The sequence below is a fragment of the Bidens hawaiensis genome, unplaced genomic scaffold, assembly GCF_021521415.1.
Source record: "Bidens hawaiensis isolate Kalapana, Puna unplaced genomic scaffold, B.hawaiensis_p1.1 tig00034533_1, whole genome shotgun sequence".
NCBI lineage: Eukaryota > Viridiplantae > Streptophyta > Magnoliopsida > Asterales > Asteraceae > Bidens > Bidens hawaiensis.
The window spans coordinates 92,016-119,531 of NW_027495964.1; the positions used below are offsets into that span (position 1 = coordinate 92,016).

Sequence of the window (27,516 nt, forward strand, 5' to 3'; positions counted from 1 at the left end):
TTTTTTTATACCCGGGGTTTTAATACCCGACACTACCCATATGATATAGATAGGGTATGCATTTCAATACCAAACCCGGCAATACCTGAAAACCGGAACAAGTTCCATACCCCAAACTAGGTTTTTCCAATATCCAAGACCAGGTTTTTCAAATACTCGATCGGCACCCGAAATTACCTGAAAAACCCCAAAATATAACCCAAAAAAATGTAGCTCCTCCAAAAAACTCAATCTATACCTGAAAAACCCACAAAAATAGGGTTTTTTTCAACCTGAAACTAATGTATTCAAATACCACCCGGCTCTATACCTGACCCGAACCCGGTTCTATACCCCGAGCCGGATATTAGAAAAACCCCGAAACCGAGTATTAGACAAACCCGACTTGTGCATATCTAGCCCAACCCACTTAAATGATACATGGCAGTCAAAAGACTCAAACCCACTGATACCCATGTTAGGTCCAATTACCTGACTGATTCGACCCGTTTTAACTTTAACCCACCACCGTGTCCGTGTGTGTGATTCCGTGGGGCCCACCCTATCCAGATGTAACACAAGAGATGCCACAACTGCATGCTGCTGTGTAAACTGACCATACACTAAATATCATAATAATATATATCACACACAGCCACAATCTGTAACCAATTCTGTTCGTTAATGGAGCTCCGGTCAATTCACTCGCCGGTTGTCAGTAGCATACCTACTACTACTTCTACTACTAAAGGCTCAGTTGATAACCGTCAGCTTGTGTGTTACCGTCAGTTAATCGGATCGTTCCGTACGAAGAGAGTTGTTCGATCGAATTCGAATGACGTTAGGTTTAAACCTGTTCGGTTTAACGCTCAGGCGTCATCAGGTATTATTATTATTATTATTATTATTATTATTATTATTATTATTACGTCAATGCTGATTGCTTTGGTTTGATTTTGTAATGTGATTTGTTGAATTTGTAGTTTACCTTTTGCGATTGACCGAATTTGATCAGAGTCTAGGCTTGAGCTCGGCTTATTTTTGTTTATTATTTATTAATTACTTTACCTATATTTAATTATTTATAGTTATTTTTTGTATATATTTTAATAATAAATTCTTCTATATATAATATAATTAATATAAATTATTTTCTTATATATAATTTTTCATATAATAATAATTATTATTATAAAAAAATATATATATTTGATATATTAAATATAAATTATATAGATAATAGGCTTAGTTTAAGCTTGCGAGCCGGCTCGAGCTCGATAACTGAAGCTGAGCCTCAGGTCGTTTATTAGACAAGCTTAAGTTTAGGCATGAGCTCTTTAAGCTCCGCTAAATTCGAGTGGCTCGCGAGCCTTTCCACCTCTTTAAGCTAAAGTATGATGTTCTGGATTGTGAAGCATTAGGTAATAGTATTGAAATTGAAAAGGAATCATTAGGTTTAGTAGTCAATAATTGCAGTTAGGTTTACGTCAATGCTGTTTGTTTTGGTTTGATTTTGTAATGTGATTTGTTGATTTTGATATGTTGTAGGTTGAATTTGTAGTTAACTCGTTGTGATTGATGCTTTGACATAATTCGGTTTGATTAATGAGTTGAGGTTAATTTATGTAATTAGGTTTGTAATTGTTTATTTTTGTTCAATTTTGCAATGTGATTTGTTCAATTTTACGGGTTGAATTTGTGGTTTAGGTTTTGTGATTGACGTAATTTGATCCGTGTGAAGGTTTTTGGGATTTGATTTTAGTGTTTGAGCGTTTGTTTAGGTAATTTGGGTGTGTAATTGTTCCCTGATAGGATATTGTTAACCATAGAGTATGATGCTCTTGATTCTGAATCATTAGGTAACAGTATAGAAATTGACAAGGAATCATTAGGTTTAGTAGTAATCAATAGCTAGCGAAGTAGGAGTGTAAACGAGCGGAGCCGAGCCCGAGCTCGTTAAGGCTCGAGTTTGAGCTCAGCTTGTTTTAACTTAAAAGTGCTTGAGCTCGGCTGGTTTCAACTTAAAAGCGCTCGAGCTAGGCTCGTTTAACTTAAGAGAGCTCAAGCTTAGCTCGCTTAGAGCTCTATCTCTAAAGCTCATTCTTAGCTCGGGAGTAGTTAGCTCAGCTCGTTTGTAATTTATTACTTATTTAATTGTTTTATCTATGTTTTTCTAGTTATTTACATATTAATTTATAGCTCGTTTATTAAATGAGCCTCAGTAAAAGCTCGGGCTCGTTTATTAAATGAGCCTCAGTAAAAGCTCGGGCTCGAGTTCGTTTATTAAATGAGCCTCAATAAAAGCTCGGGCTCGTTTAAACTCAGCTCGGTTCGAGATTTTAATGAGCCAATCTCGAGTAGCTCACGAGCAGCTCGGCTCGTTTGCGCCCCTATAAAGGGGGAAATCACCTCTTAAGATTTGTGTTTCATTTCACCTCTTAGTCTGTCTGAATAACAATCATCTAATGGTTTTATGTAAGGTGCAGCAACAGTTGGATTACAGCCTGCTGAAACGAAAACGAAAGACGGTGAGAAAGATGAAAATCTCATATTCGTTGCAGGAGCAACCGGCAAAGTTGGTTCACGCACAGTAAGGTTGAATACAATTTACAATGTCAATAACCTCTCATCAAACTTTTTGCACTTGATTTTGAAAACTTTTACATAACTGATGGTTTGTGCAGGGAACTTTTGAAGTTAGGATTTAATGTCCGAGCTGGTGTACGAAGCACTCAAAGAGCAGAATCTTTGGTGAAGGTGTGACTAACACTTTACACTCATTAGATTAATAATCTTCTTTATTTTCTTAAACTGTAAATAAACAAATGTATAAAACCATGGTTATTATTTGTAGAGTGTGCAGCAGATGAAGCTTGATGACGGAAGTCAGCGTAAGATTTTACTTTGATGATAATTTTGAAGTTTTATTGTTAGTTAATATGTAAGGAAATATGCCCACTCTGTAGTCCAGCTATAGAGAAGCTTCAACTTGTGGAGTGTGATTTGGAGAAACCAGAGCAAATTAAGCCTGCATTGGGCAATGCTTCAACGGTTATATGTACCATTGGCGCGAGTGAGAAGGAGATATTTGATGTTACCGGGCCCTACCGAATTGACTTTCAAGCCACTAAAAACCTTATTGATGCAGGTACTTAAGGTTTCAAATACGTTTATCTTTTGCATGAAGCATGTTACTCGAGTTTAAGCAAATTGGTTACTAATATAAAGCATGAACTGAAGTATTTTCTTTATATATGTAGCTGCTACTGCAAAAGCGAAACATTTTATTTTGGTTACTTCTTTGGGAACAAACAGATTTGGATTTCCTGCCGCTGTATTGAAGTGAGTTCAGTTTTCCTGATTATGTGACTGTTTGTGACCATAATAAACACTTTCAATTGTTTATTTTAGTAACCATAATTTCTGCATCGATATGATGCCTACACTGATTTTTTATTTTTCTGTTTGGAGTTTGTTTTGGGGAGTTCTATGTTGGAAAAGAAAGGCTGAAGAAGCACTACTTGCAAGCGGGATTCCTTACACTGTGAGTTAGATTAAACAAGAGATGGCTATTTTGACGCATTTACTTATGGATGAGTCATTTTGGTTATGTTATTGGCTTATACTGTAAAAGATCAATAATAATAATAATAATAATAATTAGTTGCAAGCTGGAAAATTTGGTCCGGGTCAACCCGACCTGTGTTGACGCATGCTCAAACTTACCAGTTTTAACTACACGTTGCACAATGCACCCATTTTGCCACCTGTACATCAAACTATGTCTTACAGGATAACCTGGCATTTGCAAACTTATTTTTTTTTTGCTTTTCAGATAGTGAGACCTGGAGGTATGGAGCGTCCGACAGACTCCTTCAAGGAAACACATAATCTTACCCTCTCTCTAGAAGACACTTTATTTGGTGGTCTAGTTTCAAATTTACAGGTGTTCTTCCATCAAACATCTATTGCATATTTATAGGATATGAGAAGTCAATAAATGTGACTATCATTATTAATATCAGGTGGCAGAACTCCTTGCATTTATGGCTAAAAACCCCAATCTTTCGTATTGTAAAGTAGTTGAAGTTGTTGCCGAAACAACAGCACCATTGACCCCCACGGGTGACCTCTTAACAAAAATACCACCTCAAAGCCCCGTACCTTCCCAGCCTAAGGTGCATAATCTTTGTTTACATCTTCACACTTTAAAATATTGCATCCCCATAATATCAATAATTTCTACATATAATCAGGAACCGGAGCCGGAAGTTATCAAAGAACCTGAACCTGTTCTTAAAACCACCATAATTGAGACTTCGAGCGTTGCCACTGAACCACAAGCCGAGTCAAAAATTGCTTCCACAAGACCACTTTCTCCATACACCGCGTAAGCCATATTGATTTGCAAAATCTTTAGTTATTCTTATGCTTCAAATGCCAATAATTTTCGCTTGAAAGACAAGATAATAATCTAGACACCATAAAGTTCATTATCTCTTTGTTCTTAGGCCTGTAAACAAACCGAACGTTAGTGAACTGTTCATGAACCGTTCGGCTGGAAGTTCGTTTATTTTCGTTTATTTAATAAACGAATGAACATTAACGCATGGTTCGTTTGTTCATTTATGTTCATGAACGTTAGTTGATGTTCATTTATTTATGTTCGTTTATGTATTAATAGAACATAATTAAATATTATCTGGATGAATTATCTACTTAAAGGTTTTATATTTGTTAATTTGTGTTCATTTAAGTGTTTTCTTTTATCTTCGTTTGTGTTCATCTCTGTTGCACGGAAACGCCGATTAGGGTTGAGTCCCCGTCCCGGGGACGGATTGGGGATGGAAACGCCGCCGAAACGCGTTGGAAACGTTTCCTAAACGAATCCGATTAACGGGGACGGGTCCAAAACGTTTCCGGGCCTTTGGGGACATTTCCGGCGACCCTTTAACGAATTCCGGCGGTGAATTTCGTCAACAGAGCTACACCTGTCCGCCGGATTTTCCAGGAAGAAGAAGATTGGGTGAATAACTTGTGAATTGAATGGCGACGATTTAGGTTTTAGGGTTAAACAAGTTTAGTTTTTTTAATATTTAACTCCTTTATCTCTCACTTGTTTATATCTAGACCCTAAAACTTTTAAATTTTTACAAAAAAGGTGTTTTTTCTCGAGTCTAGTCTCTCTAGGTTTTTATATTTCATTTGTAACCCTCAGTTCTTAAACAATATATATCTATTTTGTAATTTGTTAAATATATTTGTATTTTTTTATATATTTTTTTGCCATACCCTTCCCGTACCCGTATCTTGGATTTTTGATTTTTGCCGTTTCTCGTACCCGTAACATCCACGTATCCTGGTCCCGTACCCATTCCCGTGCTACTTAGGTGTTCATTTACATTTGTTCATATATGTTCATTTATGTTCATGTTCGTTAATCTTTTTTCATTTTGGATTTTGAACAAACGAACACAAATGTTCATTTTTTAAATAAACGAACATGAACATAAATATGTGTTCGATTAAATGTTCGTGCTTGTTTAAAGTTACATGAACGAACACGAGCATGCCCTTGTTCGTGTTCGTTCAATTCATTTACAAGCTTTCATTATTCACATTGATGAATACATCGGTCTCAATCTCTAGGCTCTGCTGATTTTATTTGTGTTCGTGAACCGTTTGTGAACACATTCATTTCCTTAATAAACGAACATGAACAAGGCCTTGTTCATGTTCGTTCGGTTCGTTTATAGCCCTATTGTTACTGTCTTGATTAGTGGGTCAAAACGCGTTCATGCTAAAAAGGATCACTTTTACTACATGGTCAATATCATTGACACAAAAACACTTTCTTATCCATTTTACAAAAGCTACCTTTAAATTCTTATTCTTATGGATAATATTACTATGGATAATATTACTGTGACAGTTATGAAGGTTTGAGACCCCCTTCATCCAGACTCCATCGCCACCTGGCGGAAGTAAGGCGGTCGTTGAAGCAGTATCAGCTCCCCCTTCTGTTCCTAAACTAGCACAGAAGTGGAAGCAGTTACTGTTACAACCGAACCTCCACCAGTGGCTGCAGAATTGCCGAAACCCAGACCTCTCTCTCCTTATACCGCGTAAGTCACTCTCTGTGAGTAGATTTACAGGCAAGTTTGTCATTCACACAACTCTAGATTTGATGTTAGCTTTAAATTTAATGACATTTTGTCATTTTACAATTGTCAACAAGTTTATATATATATATATATATATAATTTGGCCCCTAAGTTAACAACAAAATTTGACTTCTAATACCATCCTATTATTTGTTAAGTAATATGTTAAGTAATATCCCATTGATTAAGCTAATTGTATTTAAGTTAGTTTGAATATATTAGTCAAGTCAATATCTATAATTATTGTATTGCTAATTTAGCTCCTAAGATTTCTCTTCTCTATCTCCAAAGTTTGTTAATGAAATCATAAGTTTATACCATATCTCTTCTTACTTTACATGGTATCAAAGCCCCGTTCAAAATCCCAATCTCCAATCAATTCCCATTCTTCCTCTCCGCTCAAAAACATGTCAGAAAATCAGTCGGATTCCCTTCTCACAAACAACAAACTAAAAGACCTCACCATTGTCACTTTTCCTAGCACCCTCAAACTCACATCCACCAACTATTTGGGATGGCAAACCCAAATCGAGGCGTTCCTTCATGGCCTTGATTTTTACAAATACATTGATGGCGCGCTAAAAGCCCCAGCACCTACTGTTGCAGCCGACGGCTCTTCAGCACCCCACTCCGACTACAACAATTGGTTTCGTCGGGATCGATTGTTGTTTGGAGCCCTTGTTGGCAGCTTATCTCCACCCATCATACCTCTCATCACTCATGCATCCTCTTCTCATGAAGCTTGGAAGATCTTGGCAGCCACCTATGCCTCACCATCACGGGGACACATCAAACAGTTGCAACACCGTTTGAAGCAATTCACTAAAACCCCAACACAATCAATCACTGAATATATGCAAACCATCAAAACTGTTGTCGATGAACTAGCCATTCTTGGCAAAAAGATGGACCAGGAGGATGTGAATGATGTGGTCTTAAATGGCCTTGATCAAGTCTCCTATAAATCAGTCCTTGACTCCGTACATGCCCGAGACAACCCTATTTCCTTCCATGAATTGCACGAAAATTCATTAACCATGAGCTTACTCTTGCACAACAAACTGTCAACAGTGGGATCCATCAACCCTGAAGAAACACTAAGTGACCCGGGGCAGATTACAGATAATCTGGGGGTTAAGTAATGTTTCCCACGAGGATGAGGTCCAGCAGAGAAGATTGTTCTTCAGGTGACCTGCAAAACAGACACCGTAAGCTCGTCACTGAGAAGGGGGGGGGGGGTTCCTCCTTGTGACCACCCTCCGGCGTGAGAATCAGACTAGATTGCTCTGAATATCATCATCATCATCATCGTACTCAGTATATCCCACCAATAGCAATGCTATGGTAGGGTCTGAGGAGGGTAAGATGTAGACAGCCTTACCTCTATCCCATAGGGATAGAGAGGCTGCTTCCGGTGAGACCCCCGGCTCGATAGATTGCTCTGAATATAAGTGTATATTAAGAGATTGCTAGATAACGAGATATCAGATGATGTCCTTACCATTCCAAGGTGTTGGAGTATTTATAGCCGAAGGTATGTTTCCTAGAAGGTACAGCCGGCTGAATAGTATTCATGTTCTACCAACAGTGGGCTACGCACAAGCCATGCTGGTTGGTGGATAGGCTGCGGCCGACAGTGACAAGGTCGGCTGTATACTGTTCCTTTACTGCCGGCTATGCACTGTTCCACCAACTGTAGGCTGCGCACGTCCCACAGTAAGGGTTGGTGAGTAGGCAGCGGCTAATAGTGACAAACAGTACTAGAGGGTGGACCTCCTCGTACTGTTGTCGGTGAGCTGTCACCCTATGATTGGTTCATGGGCGTCTGGCCAGATCATCTGTTTTGCCCATACCTTGGTAGGTATAGTACAAAAGATCTTCCAGAAGCATACGGACTGGCTCATTTAGGCGGGAGTATTCCCGCCTTGCTCATTCCTTCAGGTGACTACTGAAGTAGCAAGAGTTAGTGCCTTGTGCGTGTAGCCTTGCTATCAGTGCGGGTAGCCTTCCCTGATGGCTTGTATCCGCAGCTGCGGGGACAGGCGGAGTACTTCACCATTGGGAGGCTTTTCCTGCGGGAACAGCTAGCGTACTGCGCGTAAGGACGTCACGTCTCTGAGCATGGTGGGTCCTGCGGATCCAGTTGGTTTCTGCGCAGACGTCTCTCTTCAAGGTGAGTCCTGCGGGTCCAACTGGGCTCTGCTGGGACCTACCTCTTCAAACCCGCATCGGTTTTCCATGTTCAAAATAAGGGAAATAAGTCTTGGAATAATTCACGCCAACCCGCCACATCCCGTCAGTTTCATGGTTCATCATCAGCTGGACTACTTCCAATGCCTAACGGGCTAAACCACAATCCATCTACTGGTGCACGCCCGTTCCTCGGAAAATGTCAATGGTGCCATGAACGTGGTCACTCGCTTGCAAACTGCCCCATATTCAAACAGGTAAACCCTAATGTTGTCGTACCATCTTACAATCACAACTCTCAGGTCAAAGGAGCCCAAGTCAACATGATGAACACATCTGCAACCCCCGCTACCAACTGGTTGTTCGACTCCGGAGCCTCTCACCATGTTACAAATGACCTTAACAACCTATCTCTCCATGTTCCGTACGATGGAACTGAAGAACTCATTATCGGTGACGGTTCGTGTTTACCTATAACTCATATTGGTTCAATTATCATTAACACATCACACACCTCATTTATTCTTAAAAACGTCCTTTGCGTTCCATCCATATCCCGCAACATTATTTCAATATCACGACTTTGCATTGATAATAATCTTCTAGTCCAATTTTACTCTTTCGTTTTTGTCATTAAGGATCGGGATTCACAAACCCCGCTACTCCAGGGCTCGGCGATCAACGGAATGTATGAGCTGAGATGTCCTCTCAAACCATCAGTCTACTCCATGCAACAAACCACCACCACGACTTGGCATCATCGGCTTGGTCATCCCAACAATAAAATTTTCAATTTATTGTCATCGTTTATTTCCTTTAATTCAAACTTCCATGATAATTGTAATGCTTGCCATACCAATAAAAGTCACCCATTACCTTTTTCCAACACTTCTTTAACATCAAATGCTCCACTTGATTTAATTTTTTCCGATGTATGGTGTTCACCAATTGAATCCATAAATAACTACAAATATTGTATGCTTGCCATACCAATAAAAGTCACCCATTACCTTTTTCCAACACTTCTTTAACATCAAATGCTCCACTTGATTTAATTTTTTCCGATGTATGGTGTTCACCAATTGAATCCATAAATAACTACAAATATTATATTAAAAAGAAAATCCGATTCACTTTCTATCTTTATTCGATTTCAAAAACTCGTTGAAAACTATTTCCAACGAAAAATTAAACAATTCTTTTCCGACAATGGAGGAGAATATATAAAACTCACACCTCATTTCAATTCTTATGGCATATCCCACCTCACCTCCCCACCTCATACCCCGGAACACAATGGCTATGCCGAACGGCGGCATCGTCACATTGTTGAAACCGGATTAGCCCTTCTTTCTCATGCTAAATTACCGGTCACCTTTTGGCCTTTTGCTTTCACCACCGCCGCTTATCTTATAAATAGACTCCCAACACCTACCTTAGAAAATTCTTCTCCTTTTTATCAACTATTCCAGAAACAACCAAACTACACCAAGCTACGTAGCTTTGGCTGGTTATGTTACCCATGGATTCGTCCATACTCTCCGCATAAGCTCCATCCCCGATCTAAACCATGTATATTTGTTGGATACTCTCCTACCCAAAGTGCATATTATGCCTTTGATCCTCTCACCTCCAAAACATATTCCTCTAGACACATTGTTTTTCTAGAAAGTGACTTTCCGTATGAAAAACTAACAAATTCCACAAGAGACAATTCCTTCACCTCTAAAAACTGGGCCACCATATTTCTACCCATCAACCCAATACAACCCACCACCCAACAAACGAACTCCATTACTCAAATACCCCAACCTAACTCTACAAACCAAACTCCAAATAATGTTACTGCCCAAACTTCCCCAACTCCACCTACAAATACTGTTGACAACCCCACCCCATCCCTACCTGAATCATCACCACATACTGATCCCATTCCTTCACAAACACCAACTACTACAGAATCCTCCACTATTCCTACAAAACCAACTACTCGAAACAACCGCAAACCGAATCCCAAATATCACAACTCTGACTACCTATTATTCGCCACATCTACCTCTTCTCCTACAGAACCACCCACAATAAGTCATGCTTTAAAACACCCCTCTTGGCGACGAGCCATGCAAGAGGAATTCGATGCGTTGGAACGTAACAAAACATGGACCCTTGTACCTTCCACACAAGCACCTAACCTCGTCGGGTGTAAATGGGTCTATCGAACAAAATATAATCCGGACGGTTCAGTTGAATGCCTAAAAGCGCGCTTAGTTGCTAAAGGTTTCCACCAACGGCCGGGCATCGACTATGTCAAAACCTTCAGTCCCGTCGTAAAACCCGCCACACTCTGCCTCATACTCTCTCTTGCCATCTCACAAAACTGGTCACTTCGTCAATTGGACATTAATAATGCCTTTTTACAAGGAACACTAAATGAAGATGTCTACATGTCACAACCACCAGGTTTTGTCAACCCGTCTTTCCCAAATTACGTTTGTAAACTAAACAAGGCTCTTTACGGGCTTCGTCAGGCATCCCGGGCTTGGTATGATGAACTCAAAACATACCTCATTGCCCAAGGCTTCAAACCAACCATCTCCGATTCATCTCTATTCATTCTCACCACTACATCCTCCCCTATATACGTCCTTGTCTATGTTGATGATATAATTATCACAGGTCCCTCTCCACCCATTCTTACTCAATTTATTCACCTCTTAGCTACAAAATTCTCTCTTAAAGATCTAGGAAACCTATCTTATTTCCTAGGCATTGAAGTCATACCCCATCCTAAAGGATTTCTCCTTTCTCAAAAGAAATATATCCATGACCTCCTCTCCCGAGCCAATATGAGTGATTGTAAACCCGCTACCACACCCATAACGAAGTTCGAACCTCTAACCGTACATGGAGGCAACCCTCATAAAAGTCCTACCGAATACCGTACACTTGTGGGAGCACTTCAATATTTATCCCTCACACGACCGGAGGTGTCATTCACGGTAAATCGTTTGTCTCAGTTTATGCATGCACCAACAACATATCACTGGGCTGCCCTCAAAAGGTTTCTACGGTATCTTCACGGTACCATCTATCATTGCTTACTTATCAGAAACAACTCACCACTTAATCTGCACGCCTTCACGGATGCCGATTGGGCCGGTGATAAAGATAACTACCGAAGTACTACGGGATACATGGTTTATCTAGGATCCAACCCGATCTCTTGGAGCTCTAAACGACAAAGTACACTCGCTAGAAGTTCCACAGAAGCTGAATTTCGTGCTATTGCTTCAACAACAACCGAAATTCACTGGATACAGTCTCTTCTCACTGAACTTGGTTTTTTAACTTACCGAACACACCAGTCATATATTGTGACAACCTTAGTGCTACCACATATTCTGCAAATCCCGTTTTCTACTCACGCATGAAACACTTGGCTTTAGACTTCCATTTTGTCAGAGAAAAGGTTCAAGCAGGTTTACTACGGGTGACACACATTTCAGGCGATGACCAACTAGCTGATGTTCTCACAAAGCCTCTTCTCAGACCGCGGTTTAACTTACTCATATCCAAGATTGGTCTTATCTCGGGAACGTCCATCTTGCGGGGGCATGTTAAGTAATATGTTGAGTAATATCCCATTGATTATGCTAATTGTATTTAAGTTAGTTTGAATATATTAGTCAAGTCAATATCTATAATTATTGTATTGCTAATTTAGCTCCTAAGATTTCTCTTCTCTATCTCCAAAGTTTGTTAATGAAATCACAAGTTTATACCATATCTCTTCTTACTTTACATTATTAACGTCGACCAAGTTCCTACAATACCGTGTTAACTATGACATATTGGCAATATTTGTCCATCAAATCTCATTGATAAAACAATTTCTTGTCCATTTTTCAATAGAATATATATAAGTATTTAGTGCATTGGTTAACTTATGATAACAAAACAGTATTTATTATAGTAATAATGTAAATCTTTGTATCTAAAAGGTTGTTTATTACTGGAACCTAAATTTCGAGTCCACGGTTGGCTCTGATACCGTGTAACATGGCAAAAGACTGATTGCATTATGTTCAATAGAGGATTACAATATATAGAAATAAGCCGGCCCGTGGACTCGATACTAAAACCCTAAATACTATAGCTTCCAATAGTTTTCAGGCGTTGTTGAAGAAAACTAGATAGTTAAATGAGTGAAACAAAATATTAAGTACTTGAACAATTAATCCTATTGCTCTAATTTGTTTTTGTTTTGACGCGTTTGCATAAATCGCAACCCAAAATGAGGGTCAGGTTATTCTACAAAGGAGAACAAAAACGAGAAGGATTTGTGGTCGGAAAAAAAAACCGTAAAAAATTAATAAAAAAATCATAACTCAAAATAAAAGGTAAAAAAACAAAAATGTTGAGGAAAAAATCATTGTGTCTTTTTGTTTATCATTGTGTTTTTTGTTTATTTTCGTCATTGATTGTCTTTTTTTCTTGATATTGTGTTATATTACTCAACATTGCGTTATATCTTGCTCGGTATTGTGATATGTTTTGCGCTCTGTTGTGTCTTTTTTTATTTATCATTGTGTTTTTTGTTTATTTTCATCATTGTGTATTTTTTCTCGACATTATGTCTTTTTCGGAGGGTTTTTTTTTTAACTCGAAAGACGAAGGAAACATTTTAGTTTTTTTAATTTTTATTTATATTTTGAGTTATGATTTTTTTATTATTTTTTTTATTTTTTGAACTCAAAGGAGCTGCTACCTTTAAATTCTTATTGTTAATATTACTGTGACAGCTATGAAGGTTTGAGGCCCCCTTCATCACCGACTCCATCGCCACCTGGCGGCAGTAAAGCGGTGGTTGAAGCAGGATCAGCTCCTCCCACTGTTCCTCAAACTAGCACACAAGCGGAAACAATTACATTTACATTTACTACCGAACCTCCACCGGTGGCTGCAGAATTGCCCAAACCCAGACCTCTCTCTCCTTATACTGCGTAAGTCAATCTATTTCTGCTTGATTCTTATTTTCTAGTAGAGGTGGTAAAACGTGTGGGCGAGTACACATGTAAACGGGTCGGGTTAAATGAACCGAACGATCACAAATGGAGCATGTTCATGTTCGTTTATTTAACTTTAACCAAATAAGTGATCGGACACGAATAATTAAATGAAAGGGTTTTCTTGTTTGTGTTCGTTCGTTAAGAAAACGAGTGTGTACGTGTCCATTTACGTCCGTTCGTTAATATAAAAGAACGGTTCACGAAAGTAAATGAATGAACATAGATGAACAAATAGAACTATAAGATAGCACCAATTAAAGGGAAACACGAACATCGATATGTTAGGCTTAAAAATTTGCTAAAATTAAACTAAATTGTAATGAGTAATGTTTTAATTTTATAAAACAAGACTAAATTATAACGGACCTAAAAAACATAAATAAATACATAAACCAACGGACATAAATGAACGTGAACGAACGAACATTAATACATTATATGAGCGAACGTAAAAGAACGTTCAAGAACATACATGAACGTAATAACTAGGGGTACTTTTGTCTTTTAGATATGAAAATCTGAAGCCTCCTTCATCACCAAGTCCAAGTAAACCATCAGTATCACCGCCACCAACTTCCATTGTAGACAACGGGTCTCCTATTGCTTCCACACCCGAAGACACCACAGATCACACGACAGTGAAACCAAGGCCACTTTCACCGTACCCCATGTATGTTTCGTTCATCTATGTTATCAAATTATTATCTGTATTAGAACTAATGATATTGTTTTACTTTATTCGTGTTGTAGGTATGAAAACTTGAAGCCTCCAAGCTCGCCTACTCCTTCCGCTCCTAAATAAACGCTAATTCATATTTCTTTCAGTGCACATTTTAATGATGGAAATCGATGCAAGGGAATGTGAAAAGTATATAAATATGTATAGTAGATCCGGAATGTAAACGAACTTAAGAGGCATTATTAGACAAACAACCGAATTTCGCCCCATTTTTTTAAATTGTAATCTTGAAATCGGTATATGATGCACATACATTTATGGATCATTTCTTTCTCAAACTTACTCACTACTCCTACTTATATATTTCATAATATGTTACTAGAGTGGTAATTGGTAAAACAAGATTAAAGAATATCCTGTTAACTTTACCAGTATTGTCGTATTTCGATTCAAGCGTCTGAGAAGTTTTTATTTTATCAGGACGGGTCACTAAATTCCAATAATATACAAGATCAAGAAATGCATACAATGATAATCATATAAACAGTGTTATGATTCAGCTCATGCTGAAACTCCAAAGAGCTTCAATATTCCTGCAAATCTTTTTATCTTTTAAATTTTGATTATTGGATACATATTGTATGTTTAGCTTAATAATTATCCAAATGTCTTAAAATTAATTAATAATTTGTTTTTTTTTTAATTTCTAAACGTCTCGAGTTCAATATCCGTATAAATTATTTAACGACACAATACCATATCATAGTTCAATATATGAGGTAACTTAATATGCCAAACCAGGTTTAAAGAAAAAACCTATAGGAATTACAAATTAGTGATGCAAGTTGGAAAACACGCTGCACCGATAATATTTACCATTGATTAACCACTCGGTGAAATCACGATAAACAACTTTCTTATATGTGTTATTGTCGTGAATCCTATGGTTTCCTCGAATATCAAATACAAATATAATATATAATTTTTTTCCTTTACGTCACACGACATTATTCTCGATAACATATGGCCGTCTAAGATGGGTAGGCAGGGAAGTCAACCGACTTAGACCCGATCATCCCAAAGGCCTGAAAATTTTAAAAAAATTATATGTAAATTGAGTATATTTAATGTTATTTGAGTATAGTTTTATCATATCTACATTTACGTTTACAATTATGAAAATAAGTTTTTACACTTATCTAAATTTTTATTTACATATATGTAAATTTGTTATTACATAAAGTTTATGCGTATGCAAACTTGTGATTTATATATGTAATAAATTTTTTTATATAAAATACGGTAAAACTAGTCTCAAACAATGTTAATATATGAAAAAAAAAATTAAAAAAATATTTGGTTGTTATAAGTTCCTAGAAGTTCTTATTAACTCATTTATATAAACTATATTAGGCCTAAATTGTCAACTTTATAACCCAATTATCATCGTATCATTTACCTTTTATATATGAGTTATCGAATTTATATTTACTTAAGGCACAAATCTATACTCGCATTCGGCTCAAAAAGTTTTAGCGATTCTCGTAAACAGGCTTTTAACAGCCAAATCCTTACACAAAATGACTTTAACTTATAGTACAAGGAGTTGAACTGTAACTATAAATTAACAAAAACACTAGTGGGGGTATAACTGTCAGTTCACCTTTTAGGGTTTCAGTTTGTACCAATAATGGGCGAACCAGAGCCACCGTCAGATCCTAATTACTGGTTCGTCCTCAATCATTTCTTATCGCTAGTTTTCTGAATCTAATCTTATTATTATATTATATGATTATATCTATAAATTGATGTTTACAGAGTAATTATTACTTTACAGTTTTGTTGTAAAACCAGAGTAACTATTATTATTAACTAGAGTAATTTACAATTTTGAGCTTAAGTAAGCTGGTGTTAGCATAATTACTCTTTATAGTTAATTTATATTATTATTATTATTATTAATAGGAATGTGAGGTTCAGCTCTGAGGATCATTACGAATGGCTGAAGGATTACTTGCATTTTCGGCATTTGATTCAACAGCATATTAAACTGGATTCTTCGGTAAATTGTTTTCTCTTGATTAACCAAATAGAATTAGGGAAAATACAGTGTGGTGTCGTACAGTGATCCAAGGTGTCAAACGGCGCGCTAAGGGGCAGTGCGATTTCCTATGCAAACTTTCGAGTTAAGCGAGCCGGGCCCGAGCTCGACTTCGCTCGATCTCGACTCGTTTTGACTTACGACTTTCGAAAGCTCGAGCTCAGTCTTGGCTCGTTTTGACATACGGGAGCTCAAGCTTGGCTCGGTTTGACTTATGAGAGCTCGAGCTCGGCTTGTTTTGACTTATGAGAACTTGAGCTGGATTGCGACTCGCTTTGACTTATGAAGTCGAACTTGCTCAAGCTCGGCCCGTTTTGACTTACGAGAGCTCAAGCTCGGCCCGTTTTGACTTACGAGAGCTCAAGCTCGGCCCGTTTTGACTTACGAGAGCTCGAGCTCAAGCTCGATTGCGGCTCGCTTTGACTTACGAAGTCGAACTTGCATCGGTTTGACTTATGAGAGCTCGAGCTCGGCCCATTTTGACTTACGAGAGCTTGAGCTCGGCTCATTTTAACTTACGAGAGCTCGAGCTCGAGCTCGGCTCATTTTGACGTACAACAGCTCGAGCTCATTTTGACTTGCAAAGCTTGAGCCCGGCTTGTGAGAGGTTTTTTTAAGTTCGAACTAGGTTCGAGCTCAATTAGTATCTTAAATGAGCCATGGCTCAGCTCGAGCTCGGCTGTGCAGTGAGAAATTAACACATAGAAGTCAAAAAGAGGTCCAACTTAAAAGCATGCGTGGCTCGCTAAGTCTCAACGAGCTTCCCATACAAGGTTCGAGCTCGGGCTCAGCTCGCTTCAAGCTTGATCCAATCTCGAGTAGCTCGCTAGCAGGCTCGTCTACTCGACAATCACTTAACTAATTGTTGACTTTTACTCAATATCTTAAATGCTTTTTAAATTTTAATGATGAGTTCATGAACTTGAATCAGTGTTGTAGAACTTGCTAGCCGCTAGGAACTAGTTTGGCAATGAGGTACTGACTAGCGATTTATAGGGATTAGTATGATTAGATTTTTATATATAATTTTTAAATACTTCAAAGATTTTGACTGGCTCTGACCGATAACCGATTTTAGGGGCCGATTATATGAAATCGCATCGGCTGCCCACCGATCTATCTTATGCGTAATATAATAATACTACAGGTATTGGAGCTCGGGTGTGGAAACTCACAACTGTGTGATGAGTTATATAAAGAAGGAATCACTAATATAACCTGCATCGATCTATCTTCGGTTGCAGTTGAAAAAATGCAAAAACGGTTGTTATCCAAAGGCTACAAAGGTTTGTTAATTAACTTAATCTATAATATTAATATACTATTAAATGCATATAAATCTCTTTTCATTTTATCGTTATTTTTGTTTGCAGATGTAAAAGTGTTGGAATGCGATATGTGTAACCTTTCATTTGCTGATGAATCGTTTGATGTCATTATAGAGAAAGGAACCATGGTAAGTTGTAAATAAATTACAAAAACTAAAATGTTTATTATTTAAGTTTTAACATGTCTAGTTTATATTTTGTTAAACTTGAAGGATGTTTTGTTCGTGGACTGTGGCGACCCGTGGAACCCACGGCCCGAGGTTGTGAACAAAGCAATGGCAATGCTTCAAGGTGTTCATAGGGTTTTGAAACCGAATGGGATGTTCATCTCTATTGCTTTTGGTCAGGTAGCAAAACTAATAACAATTTTAATAATAATAATAGTAATAATAATAATGATAATGATAATGATAATGATAATGATAATGATAATGATAATAATAATAATAATAATAATAATAATTATTATTATTATTATTATTATAATACTTGTTTTGACAAGTTATCCAACCTGCTCATTTTTCATGAACTGCAGCCACACTTCAGGTGTCCACTTTTTAACGCACCCGAGTTCACATGGTCCATTGACTACACAACATTTGGAGATGGATTTCATTATTTTTTTATATTTTAAGGAAGGTTAGTTTTAATGTTTTATGAGTCTTTAGAATATTTATATTTCTTGAGTAAAGTTTTAGTTTTAAACCAATCATATTTGGCTTATTATTGCAACTAATCTATGTTTTTTTTTTTAATAATTTACAGGGATGCAAATCATTAGATGTCGATGCAGATGTCAAGAACGTTGAGGCACCGTCTCTCTGTCTTTATCAAGATGAATTGGATAACGAAGATTATTTATTTCGTACCAACATTGATGATGAAATTGATGACCAAAGATGACACTGCAACTGAGTCGAGCAAGGACCTGTTTGTGTTTCGGACTGTTTTGTCTGTCTCAGCATGCATTTTTCTGTAGTTGTGTGCAAGTTAGCTCGAAGGGCTATTTATGTCTTGTTTTTGTATTGGTCGATGTTAGAAAACGATTAGAAAATATTGTATGTTTTATTTTCGATTAGTTTGAGCTCTTAACTTGGACTTCCTTGATTTGGACATGGTCATACGATGGTTGCCGTTTAAACGAGTTGTACTTAAAGATACACGAACTTGCTCATTTCTTGTTTACGCCCCAAGTTTAAAAGTGCAATTCTTTTTGTTAATGCGATTTGCTAAGATTATTCTCGGGTTAGCCCTTTAAACCGTTAGGTATTTAGAAAATAAGACAAAAAACCGCTAGAAGGAGGGCTTGAACCTCCAACATTGTGGTTAACAGCCACACGCTCTAACCAACTGAGCTATTCCAGCTACTTGGTTATTTTTATTTTAAATACCTTTATATTTGTTTATCTCTTATTACAAATCTATTAAATTATACTCACCAATCCAATAAATTTTATGTTATTACAGATGTAAGATATTCCAAGTTGACTTTCTCACAATTTGATTTTTATATTTTTTGACTTTCTTTTTGTTATTCATGTCTTCTTAGTATAGTCTTCATATTCTAGATAGCTTTTAACTTTTGAAGCGTATGCAAAATGTGAATTGCAACATGAAATTAATAATAGTGACTTTTGTTGAACATATTCGGAACCGTTTCCTACCCGGTTTCAGTTACTAAATATACCAGATTTGCCCACCTGTGGATTGTATAGTTATAAAGTGGTTAATCATGTTTCAAGTTACTAAACTTTCAACATCTTCGCAGTCTTTCTGCAACTGTGTTTTAACTATCTTATAGAATTCATTTACTAAAGTTTCATCATGTGATTTGATGTGTTCATTGATTTAGCAAAACTTGAACTGCTTCTCAGAGATTGTTTTCAAACAACAAGTTTCTAAAGTTTGCAGGTAAAGTTGAATTGCTTCTCATTTTGAAAATATAATAAAAATAAAAATAGAGCAAACAAACATTATAGCAAACACATCAGAATGAAAAATATTCCTTGAAATCATCATATCATTTTATCAACAATTTCCAGCTTGAAATCTTTTTCATCTTCTTCAGCTCCGGTTTGTTTAAAATATCATTACCATTCATCCGCCTTTTAGCAGACTTGGCCCCAAGGATACGTGACATGTCACTTGGCAAGTCAATAGACCCGAACAGCGTCTTCAGCTCATCGTCAACCCTGATGGAGAGATCGTTCCTTGGGTACGCAATCTCTTGCTGTAAGTCGGTATTTAGTAGCAGCCAGATCTGGCCCGAATCTTTCAGGGCCTGCGTGAACGAGCATGCATCAGTTTCATGCATGTTTTATGTGCTAAGGTGGTGTTTGTGAACCGTTTGGCAGGAAGTTCGTTTATGTTCATTTATTTAATATACGAACGAACATGAACACAGGTTTTGTTTGTTCATTTAAGTTCGTGAACATTCGTTTATTTATGCTTATTTATGTTCATTTATGTCCGTTTATTTGTGTTCGTTTACATTTTAATAGAAAATAATTAAATATTATCTTGAAAAGTCATCTAGTTAATGGCTTATATTTGTTCATTTAAGTGTGTTTATTTATGTTCATTTATGTTTGTTTGTGTTCATTTACATTTGTTTATATATGTTCATTTTTGTTTGTTTATCTTTCTTCAGTTATGTTCATGAACTGTTCATTTAGAAGTTAAACAAACAAACATAAATGAACACGAACATGTTCATTTTTTAAATAAACGAACACGAACACAAAATATGCGTTCGATTAAGTGTTGGTGTTCGTATAAACTTAAATGAACGAACATGAACATGCCCCTGTTTGTGTTCATTTAAAGGCCAATTCAAATGTTAATAAGTCAGAATATCCTGACTTATTAACTTCAGACTTATTAACTTATGACTCACAATATACTGACTTACTAAACACCTTATTAACTTTTCTAAAAAGTTAATAAGTTAATAACTTTTCTAAAAAGTTAATAAGTCAGAATATCATATCCTGACTTATTAACTTATGACTCACAATATACTGACTTACCAAACACCTTATTAACTTATTAACTTTTCTAAAAAGTTAATACGTTAAAAAGAAGCCTAAATAAGCAATCCCAAACACCCCCTAGTTAAAACAATTTACCTGTATATCGTTCATCGCGGTCGGGTATGAATCTTTAAGATGATCAACCCGAACACCCTCTACATTTCTCCGTATTAACTTGACAAGTTGTGTCTTGTCTCTCACATCATCGTACTTGCACTGTAAATCAAGATACAACTTCACTTACTGTTAGGGGTGGCAAATGTGACCCATGGGTTGAATGAGTTGTAATAAAATGGGTCAGAATGGGTCAAACTAAAAAAAGAAAAGGATTGAAATGGGTCAAAACGGGTTGACATTTACTGAGGGGTTTTTTTTATGGAACGAGAAAAACGGAGGAAACTTTTTAGTTTTTTTACTTTTTTAGTTTTTGATTTATATTTCGAGTTATGATTTTTTAATTATTTTTTTTGAATATTTTAGTGAGGGGTTTTTGAAATCTCAACCCATTTTGACCCATTTCAAAAACTCTTTATTAAAAATTTCAAAAAAAAAATAATGAAAAAATCATAACTCGAAATATAAATCAAAAACTAAAAAGGTAAAAAAACTAAAAAGTTTCCTCCGTTTTTCTCATTCCATAAAAATAAAAAATAAAAAGAAAAAAGAAAAAAAAACTCAAGAAATGTCAACCTGTTTTTACCCGTTTCAATCATTTTCTTTTTTTAGCTTGACCCATTCTGACCCATTATATACATTTTAATACAAGCCATTCAACCCATGGGTCACATTTGCCACCCCTACGCGCCACATATAAAAAGATATAAGATTACCTGATAAGAGAAGTGCTTTCCATCATACTTAGCATTTCGGCGACCTGCCAAATATCGAAACAAAGGCATGTTGCCTTTGACATCAACACCACATGCTTCATTTATTTGCTCAGCTGTGAAGGACTGCCTTGACTGCAGTAAATATACCAAAACTAGTTTAACATAATAAACTACAACGTAAACGTTTAACTAAAGAACGGGTATTTCTACATTAGTAAATTGCCCGGTACTCATAAACCAATCTATATTCTTCCCTAAAGATAATAACTGCGGGTGGCAAATCTTTATATATATTCATATATGTATTATATATGTATGTTTATCTTTGTTCAGTTATGCTAGTTTAGATTTTAAACAAGCAAACATAAACGAGCACAAATGTTCATTTACAAAAACAAACATGAACATAAATATTTGTTCGATTAGGTGTTCATGTTCGTTTAAAGTTAAATGAACGAACACGAACATGCTGTTGTTCGTATTCGTTCGATTCGTTTACAGGCTTTCATTATTCACATTGATGAATACATCGGTCTCAATCTCTAGGCTCTGCCGATTTTATTTGTGTTCAATTGTGTTCGTGAACACATTCATTTCCTTAATGAACGAACACGGACATAAAATCTCGTTTGGTAAGTGTTCGTGAACACATTATTTCCTTAACAAACGAACATGAACAAGGCCTTGTTCGTGTTTGTTCACAGCCCTAGTTGACATTTCTGGAGTAACGGGGTAAACTTTTTAGTTTTTTTTTTTTTTTACTCTTTTTGGTTTTTGATTTATATTTTGAGTTATGATTTTTTTAATTTTTTTTTCTTAGGGGTTTTTGGTATCTCAACCCATTCTGACCCATTTCAACATTTTCCTTCTTTTAGTTTTACTATGACCCGTTATGACCCATTATTCGTTTTACTCTAATGGATCACATTAGCCACTCCTTATAATAACCAAACAAAGATGAGTATGTACCTCCCATAGCAAATCCACGACTCGTTTGATTTCGAATCCAAATTAGCGAGAATTATAGTATGTTGGAAACATATATCTAAAAGATGATGCTGCAGGTTCCATTCTGGCACTAATAATAACCGAAAAATTATAAAACTGTTGTATGTATAATTATACACAAAAGCAAGTAAAAAAGGTACATGCAGTGATGTTTGAGACACAGGCCATACTATAGCATGCATACAATCAAACCGACTTATCTTTGCGCTGAACCGAGACTTAAGTTAGTTTTCACAACAAGACGCTTAAATATAATATGGGTTTGGATCAAATACAAAATACTTTTATCGTGAGAACTGTATTATGTTAACACTAGAGTAATTATTATTACACTATAACTTTTGAACTAAAGTAATTATTATTACACTATATTATTTTTTATAACATAATTACTCTAGTTCAAAACTGTAATTACTCTAGTTATATGTATGTTTAGTATGCTAAATTTTTTTTACGGATCCCACCCCAACATCATAATACATACAATGTATGTTGGTTATTGTCTATATAATAACACAAGAATTAATGCAACTAGCTTTCTTGTTCCATTCCATGCACCTAATTCGGATTTCATTCTCGAGATAATAACAAGCAACGACTGCAACGTGTTATCATAGAATTGATTAAGGTGTTGTTTGTTTTCTTTAGAGGTAAAATGTTTGCAGTCTGTGGACCACATCTACAGACATCTGCACCAAGAAGAGTTCACGCAGACGTTTTTTTAATGAAACGTCTTCGAAAAACAAACAGTCTGCAGATGGCAATGTTTGCGTGTGGCATGTGCGACGCAAACAAAAGAGCATACGCAGACCTTTTTTAGAAAAACAAACACCACCTAAATGTCATCTAAATTAGTTGTTTGAAAACATAGTTAGATGTCTATAAACCCTATACAGTTGCCCCTTAAGACTCTGTAACTTACACGCCCAAAACTTGAACCGCGTCTTTTCAAAACTTGAACCGCGTCTTTCAAACAACACAGGATTCTGAATTTTGCCCAACACATGGTTTACTTTTAGAAAAATTTTAATCATGTATAAATGGCTAATGTGATGGTTAATCATGATTCATGACGGTTCATACAATTCAAAATTTCCAATAATGCAATAGTACTAGATGGAGAAAATAAAAGCATAAAAGAAAGTTTCTAAAAGAATATTTAATCTTAATTCTCTAGATTGTACAGTTCTTGTTAATCAGGCCTGTAAAAAAACCGAACAGACACAAACAAGGGCATGTCTATGTTCGTTCATTTAACTTTAAATGAGCAAGAACACCTAATCAAACAAATATTTGTGTTCATGCTAGTTTGTTTAATAAATGAACATGTTCGTGTTCATTTTTTAAAATCTAAACGAACAGTTCACGAACATACAACAACAACAACAATCAACCCGGTAAAATACCGCAAATAGCACAACTATTAGCAGGGTCTGAGAAGGGTGGGATATAGGCAAACCGTATCTCTATCCGAAGTATAGAGAGGTTGCTTCTAGGAAGACCCCCCGCTCCAATATAGGGATGAGATTGATACCGTACTTGTATCTACCGGCACCGGTATTTAAGATAAAATTCGGGAAATACCGATACCGTACCGTTACCGAAAACTCAAAACTTTGGTACATATTGGGTAATGGTACCGGTACCGGTACCGGTATGAATCGGTACCAATACCGAATTTACCCATCCCTACTCCAATATCATAGGTATGAAACAGTTAAAGGAAACACCAACAATAAACAAATAGATAATAGTAAATAATAAAGATAACATTAGTCATGAAACTAAATAGATAAATAAAGATAGCGGTAACAAATAATAAAAATACCTTATTACAATAATATATCATTTATTACTAACAAAGACAAATAACAAACACAAATGAATATAACTGAACATAGATGAAGTAAATAACGAACATAACTGAACAAAAATACTGAACATAAATGAAGTAATGAACAAACGTAAATTAACACAAACTAACAAATATATAAAACATTAAGTAGATGACTCATTCAGATAATGAAACATGTGTTCATGTTTGTTGTTCAATTAAGTGAACTCCCCGCATAACGGTCCACGAACAGTTCACTGATTGTTAGGTTAGTTTACAGGCCGGTTATTGTCTTAACGCAATTCAACTTTGTCTTAAAATCTACAAATAATAACGGAAAAATTGTACTTATTTCGGAATCTGAAGAAACACTAACCGGACCCCGGGCAGATTACTGGTAACCTGGGGGTTGGATAGCTGTTTCCCACGAGGGGTTAGACCCTTGGAAGATGGTTCTTCTGATAACCTGCAAAACAGACACCGTGAGCTCGTCACTGAAAAGGGGGGGGTTCCTCCTTGTGACCACCCTCCGGCGTGAGAATCAGACTAGATTGCTCTTTAAATATAAAAGTATATTAAGAGATTGCTAGAGCAGATATCAGGTATAATATGATGATAATGTAGTAAGATATGTTGTAATGTCTTTAGATGATCATACCATTTGGGGTATTTATAGCCGAAGGTAGGTTTCCAAGGAGGTATGGCCGGCTGCAACAGTGTTCCTGTTCATCAACAGTAGCCTACGCACGTGCCCTGCTGGTAGTTGGTGGGTAGGCAGCGGCTGATAGCGACCAGGCCTGCTGTATACTATTCCCTTTCCACCAACTGCCGGCTACGCACGTGGTATGACAGTAGTTGGTGAGTAGGCAGCGGCTTAATAGTGATACAGTACAGGAGCATGCTGCTCGCCATACTGTATCAGTGAGCTGTCGTATCCCTGATCAGATCTTTCGCCCATACCTCGTCAGGTACAGTAAAAGGTCCTTCAGTATACAGACTGGCTTATTTGGGCGGGAGTATTCCCCCTCCCGCCTCTGTGCGGGATTGCTCCCGGCTTTGCTCATTCCTTCAGGTGACACTGAATGATCGAGAGCTAAGTACCTAGTGCGTGTAGCCATGCTGCGCGGGTGGCCTTCCCTCATGGCTTGTATCCGAGGCTGCGGGAACAGGCGGAGTCCTTCACCATGGGAGGCATTTCCTGCGGGACCAGCTTGCATACTGCGCGTAAGGACGTCACGTCTCTGAGCATGGTTGGTCCTGCGGATCCAGTTGGTCTCTGCGCAGACGTTCCTGTTTAAGGTGAGTCTTGCGGGTCCAACTGGGCTCTGCTGGGACCTACCTCTTCAAGTCCCCCCAGTCCAATGTTCTTCTCATGCGTGTTTAATAAAGTGAGGTGAACTTTTGGACTTAAGCAAAGGGTTTTGAAAAGGGTTTTGTAAGGTTTTCCATGGGAAGTCCTTGTCACTTGCAGAAATGCCCGAGTTTCCTGCTTGGTCTTTGGGTATGATGCGGGTAGGTCTGTAACCTCCTCGCAAGTCAGGAGCATTGAGTCCCAGTTGTGTGGATTCTCCATGAGGTTTTGGTAGTTTTGAACATAGTGATCAATTATGTTAAAACCACCAATTCCATCCTGGAACTTCAAACAACGTAGTTCTCAACGTTCCCGCTATGCGGGGATGTTATTTCCGTTTCCGCAAGCATTGCCCAGAAGATCCTTCCTGGTTTCAATTCCCAGCGGAGCGCTAGGTATGTGAAGGGTTTTGCCTTAACACTGTACCAGCGCTCGTCTTACGGTTACTTTACTTCCAAGGTATTCCTAGCGTCAATTCCCTGCAGGTGCTAGGTATGTGAAGGGTTTTGCCTTTACACTGTACCCGCACCTGTCTTATAGTTACTTGGTTGCCGAGGAATATTTGGCTTCAATTCCCTGCGGGTGCTAGGTATGTGAAGGGTTTTGCCTTTACACTGTACCCGCATCCGTCTAACGGTTACTTGTTCGCCAAGGTTTACTTGGCTTCAATTCCCTGCGGGTGCTAGGTATGTGAAGGGTTTTGCCTTTACACTGTACCCGCATCCGTCTAACGGTTACTTGTTCGCCAAGGTTTACTTGGCTTCAATTCCCTGCGGGTGCTAGGTATGTGAAGGGTTTTGCCTTTACACTGTACCCGCATCCGTCTAACGGTTACTTGTTCGCCAAGGTTTACTTGGCTTCAATTCCCTGCGGGTGCTAGGTATGTGAAGGGTTTTGCCTTTACACTGTACCCGCATCCGTCTAACGGTTACTTGTTCGCCAAGGTTTACTTGGCTTCAATTCCCTGCGGGTGCTAGGTATGTGAAGGGTTTTGCCTTTACACTGTACCCGCATCCGTCTAACGGTTACTTGTTCGCCAAGGGGTAAGGGGTATTTTCCCGCTTACTTTTTAATATTTTTTAAATTTTGAATTTTGAAATTCGAAGAGTTGGTGGAAAGATAAGAACAGTCCAAACCTCTGAAACGTCGTGCGACGGTTTCTTCTGACTGTGTCAGGACGTGCAGGAAGTTATGGTGACGTGACAGAACATGGTCATTCCAGACGCTTTTCCTGGCGCGTGGGCACGATTTTTCGGGCGCGTGGCCGCGAAATTACTGGCACGCGTCCTGTCAACAGCTGTTGCCAGCCTGCTTTTTGCCACGTGTCATAGTTTCATTGCACCTTCGATTTCTCTCTCCTCCGCATTAAATTCACCGCATTAATTGCGATTAGTATATAAAGGGGGAGAGGCCCCTTTGTAATCCACACTTTCACCTCTCTTCTTCTTCTTCTTAGTGATTTCCGGCAAATACTCCCCTTTTTCAGGCTAGCATTTTCCCGAAATCACTCTTCTTTCTGCAAAAATGTCTTCTCATGATGCTGAAGCTGTAGCCGACGATAGGAGTACTGCTGGCGAGTGCCAGTGTGCTCTACCTCTCGATCAGTACCAGTACATAGTCAGGAAGTTCATGCTCGAGTCTCTCGAGCCTGAGTTTCCTGAATCCCACCAGACTGTGTACGATGCCCCCAGTGGCAAGATCGGGGTATATGCTGCATTCTTTGTTTATGGGAACCTTAGGTTTCCATTGACAAAGTTTATGTATCGTGTCCTGGAGAGGCACGGTGTGCACCTGACCGAGGTGCATCCGATGGCGATTGCCAAGGTCCGGCACTTCGAGTGGGTGTGCCGGATTCTGGGTATTGAGCCCTACGTGGACCGCCTGATGACCTTCTATACTTGGAGGTGCGTCCAGGGGTGGTACACCCTGACAACCCGTATTAAGGGTTTGA

General features: G+C 37.7%; 3 protein-coding genes and 1 non-coding gene across 4 annotated transcripts; 2 read left to right on the forward strand and 2 right to left on the reverse strand.

Moving 5' to 3' along the window:
• The first annotated feature begins 643 nt into the window (after positions 1–643).
• Positions 644–4,373, forward strand: LOC143586218 (protein TIC 62, chloroplastic-like). Its single transcript, XM_077067815.1, has 10 exons — positions 644–862; positions 2,460–2,574; positions 2,664–2,736; positions 2,834–2,870; positions 2,951–3,127; positions 3,240–3,321; positions 3,451–3,523; positions 3,815–3,925; positions 4,005–4,157; positions 4,236–4,373. Exons 1-10 carry the CDS (start codon positions 664–666, stop codon positions 4,371–4,373), a joined length of 1,158 nt encoding a protein of 385 aa, XP_076923930.1. The 5' UTR covers positions 644–663.
• An 11,398-nt stretch (positions 4,374–15,771) lies between these two features.
• On the forward strand, positions 15,772–18,144 carry LOC143586219 (uncharacterized). The gene is made up of 7 exons (XM_077067816.1): positions 15,772–15,809; positions 15,919–15,936; positions 16,047–16,143; positions 17,330–17,468; positions 17,556–17,638; positions 17,723–17,857; positions 18,046–18,144. The coding sequence occupies exons 1-7, from the start codon at positions 15,772–15,774 to the stop codon at positions 18,142–18,144; spliced, it is 609 nt and encodes a 202-aa protein (XP_076923931.1).
• A 657-nt stretch (positions 18,145–18,801) lies between these two features.
• TRNAN-GUU (transfer RNA asparagine (anticodon GUU)) lies at positions 18,802–18,875 on the reverse strand. The gene has a single exon. It is a non-coding gene; the product is annotated as a tRNA-Asn (tRNA).
• A 655-nt stretch (positions 18,876–19,530) lies between these two features.
• On the reverse strand, positions 19,531–23,386 carry LOC143586220 (uncharacterized). Its single transcript, XM_077067817.1, has 4 exons — positions 23,303–23,386; positions 21,373–21,561; positions 20,639–20,758; positions 19,531–19,791 (listed from the first exon to the last, which is right to left on the reverse strand). The coding sequence occupies exons 1-4, from the start codon at positions 23,384–23,386 to the stop codon at positions 19,531–19,533; spliced, it is 654 nt and encodes a 217-aa protein (XP_076923932.1).
• Positions 23,387–27,516: the final 4,130 nt, after the last annotated feature.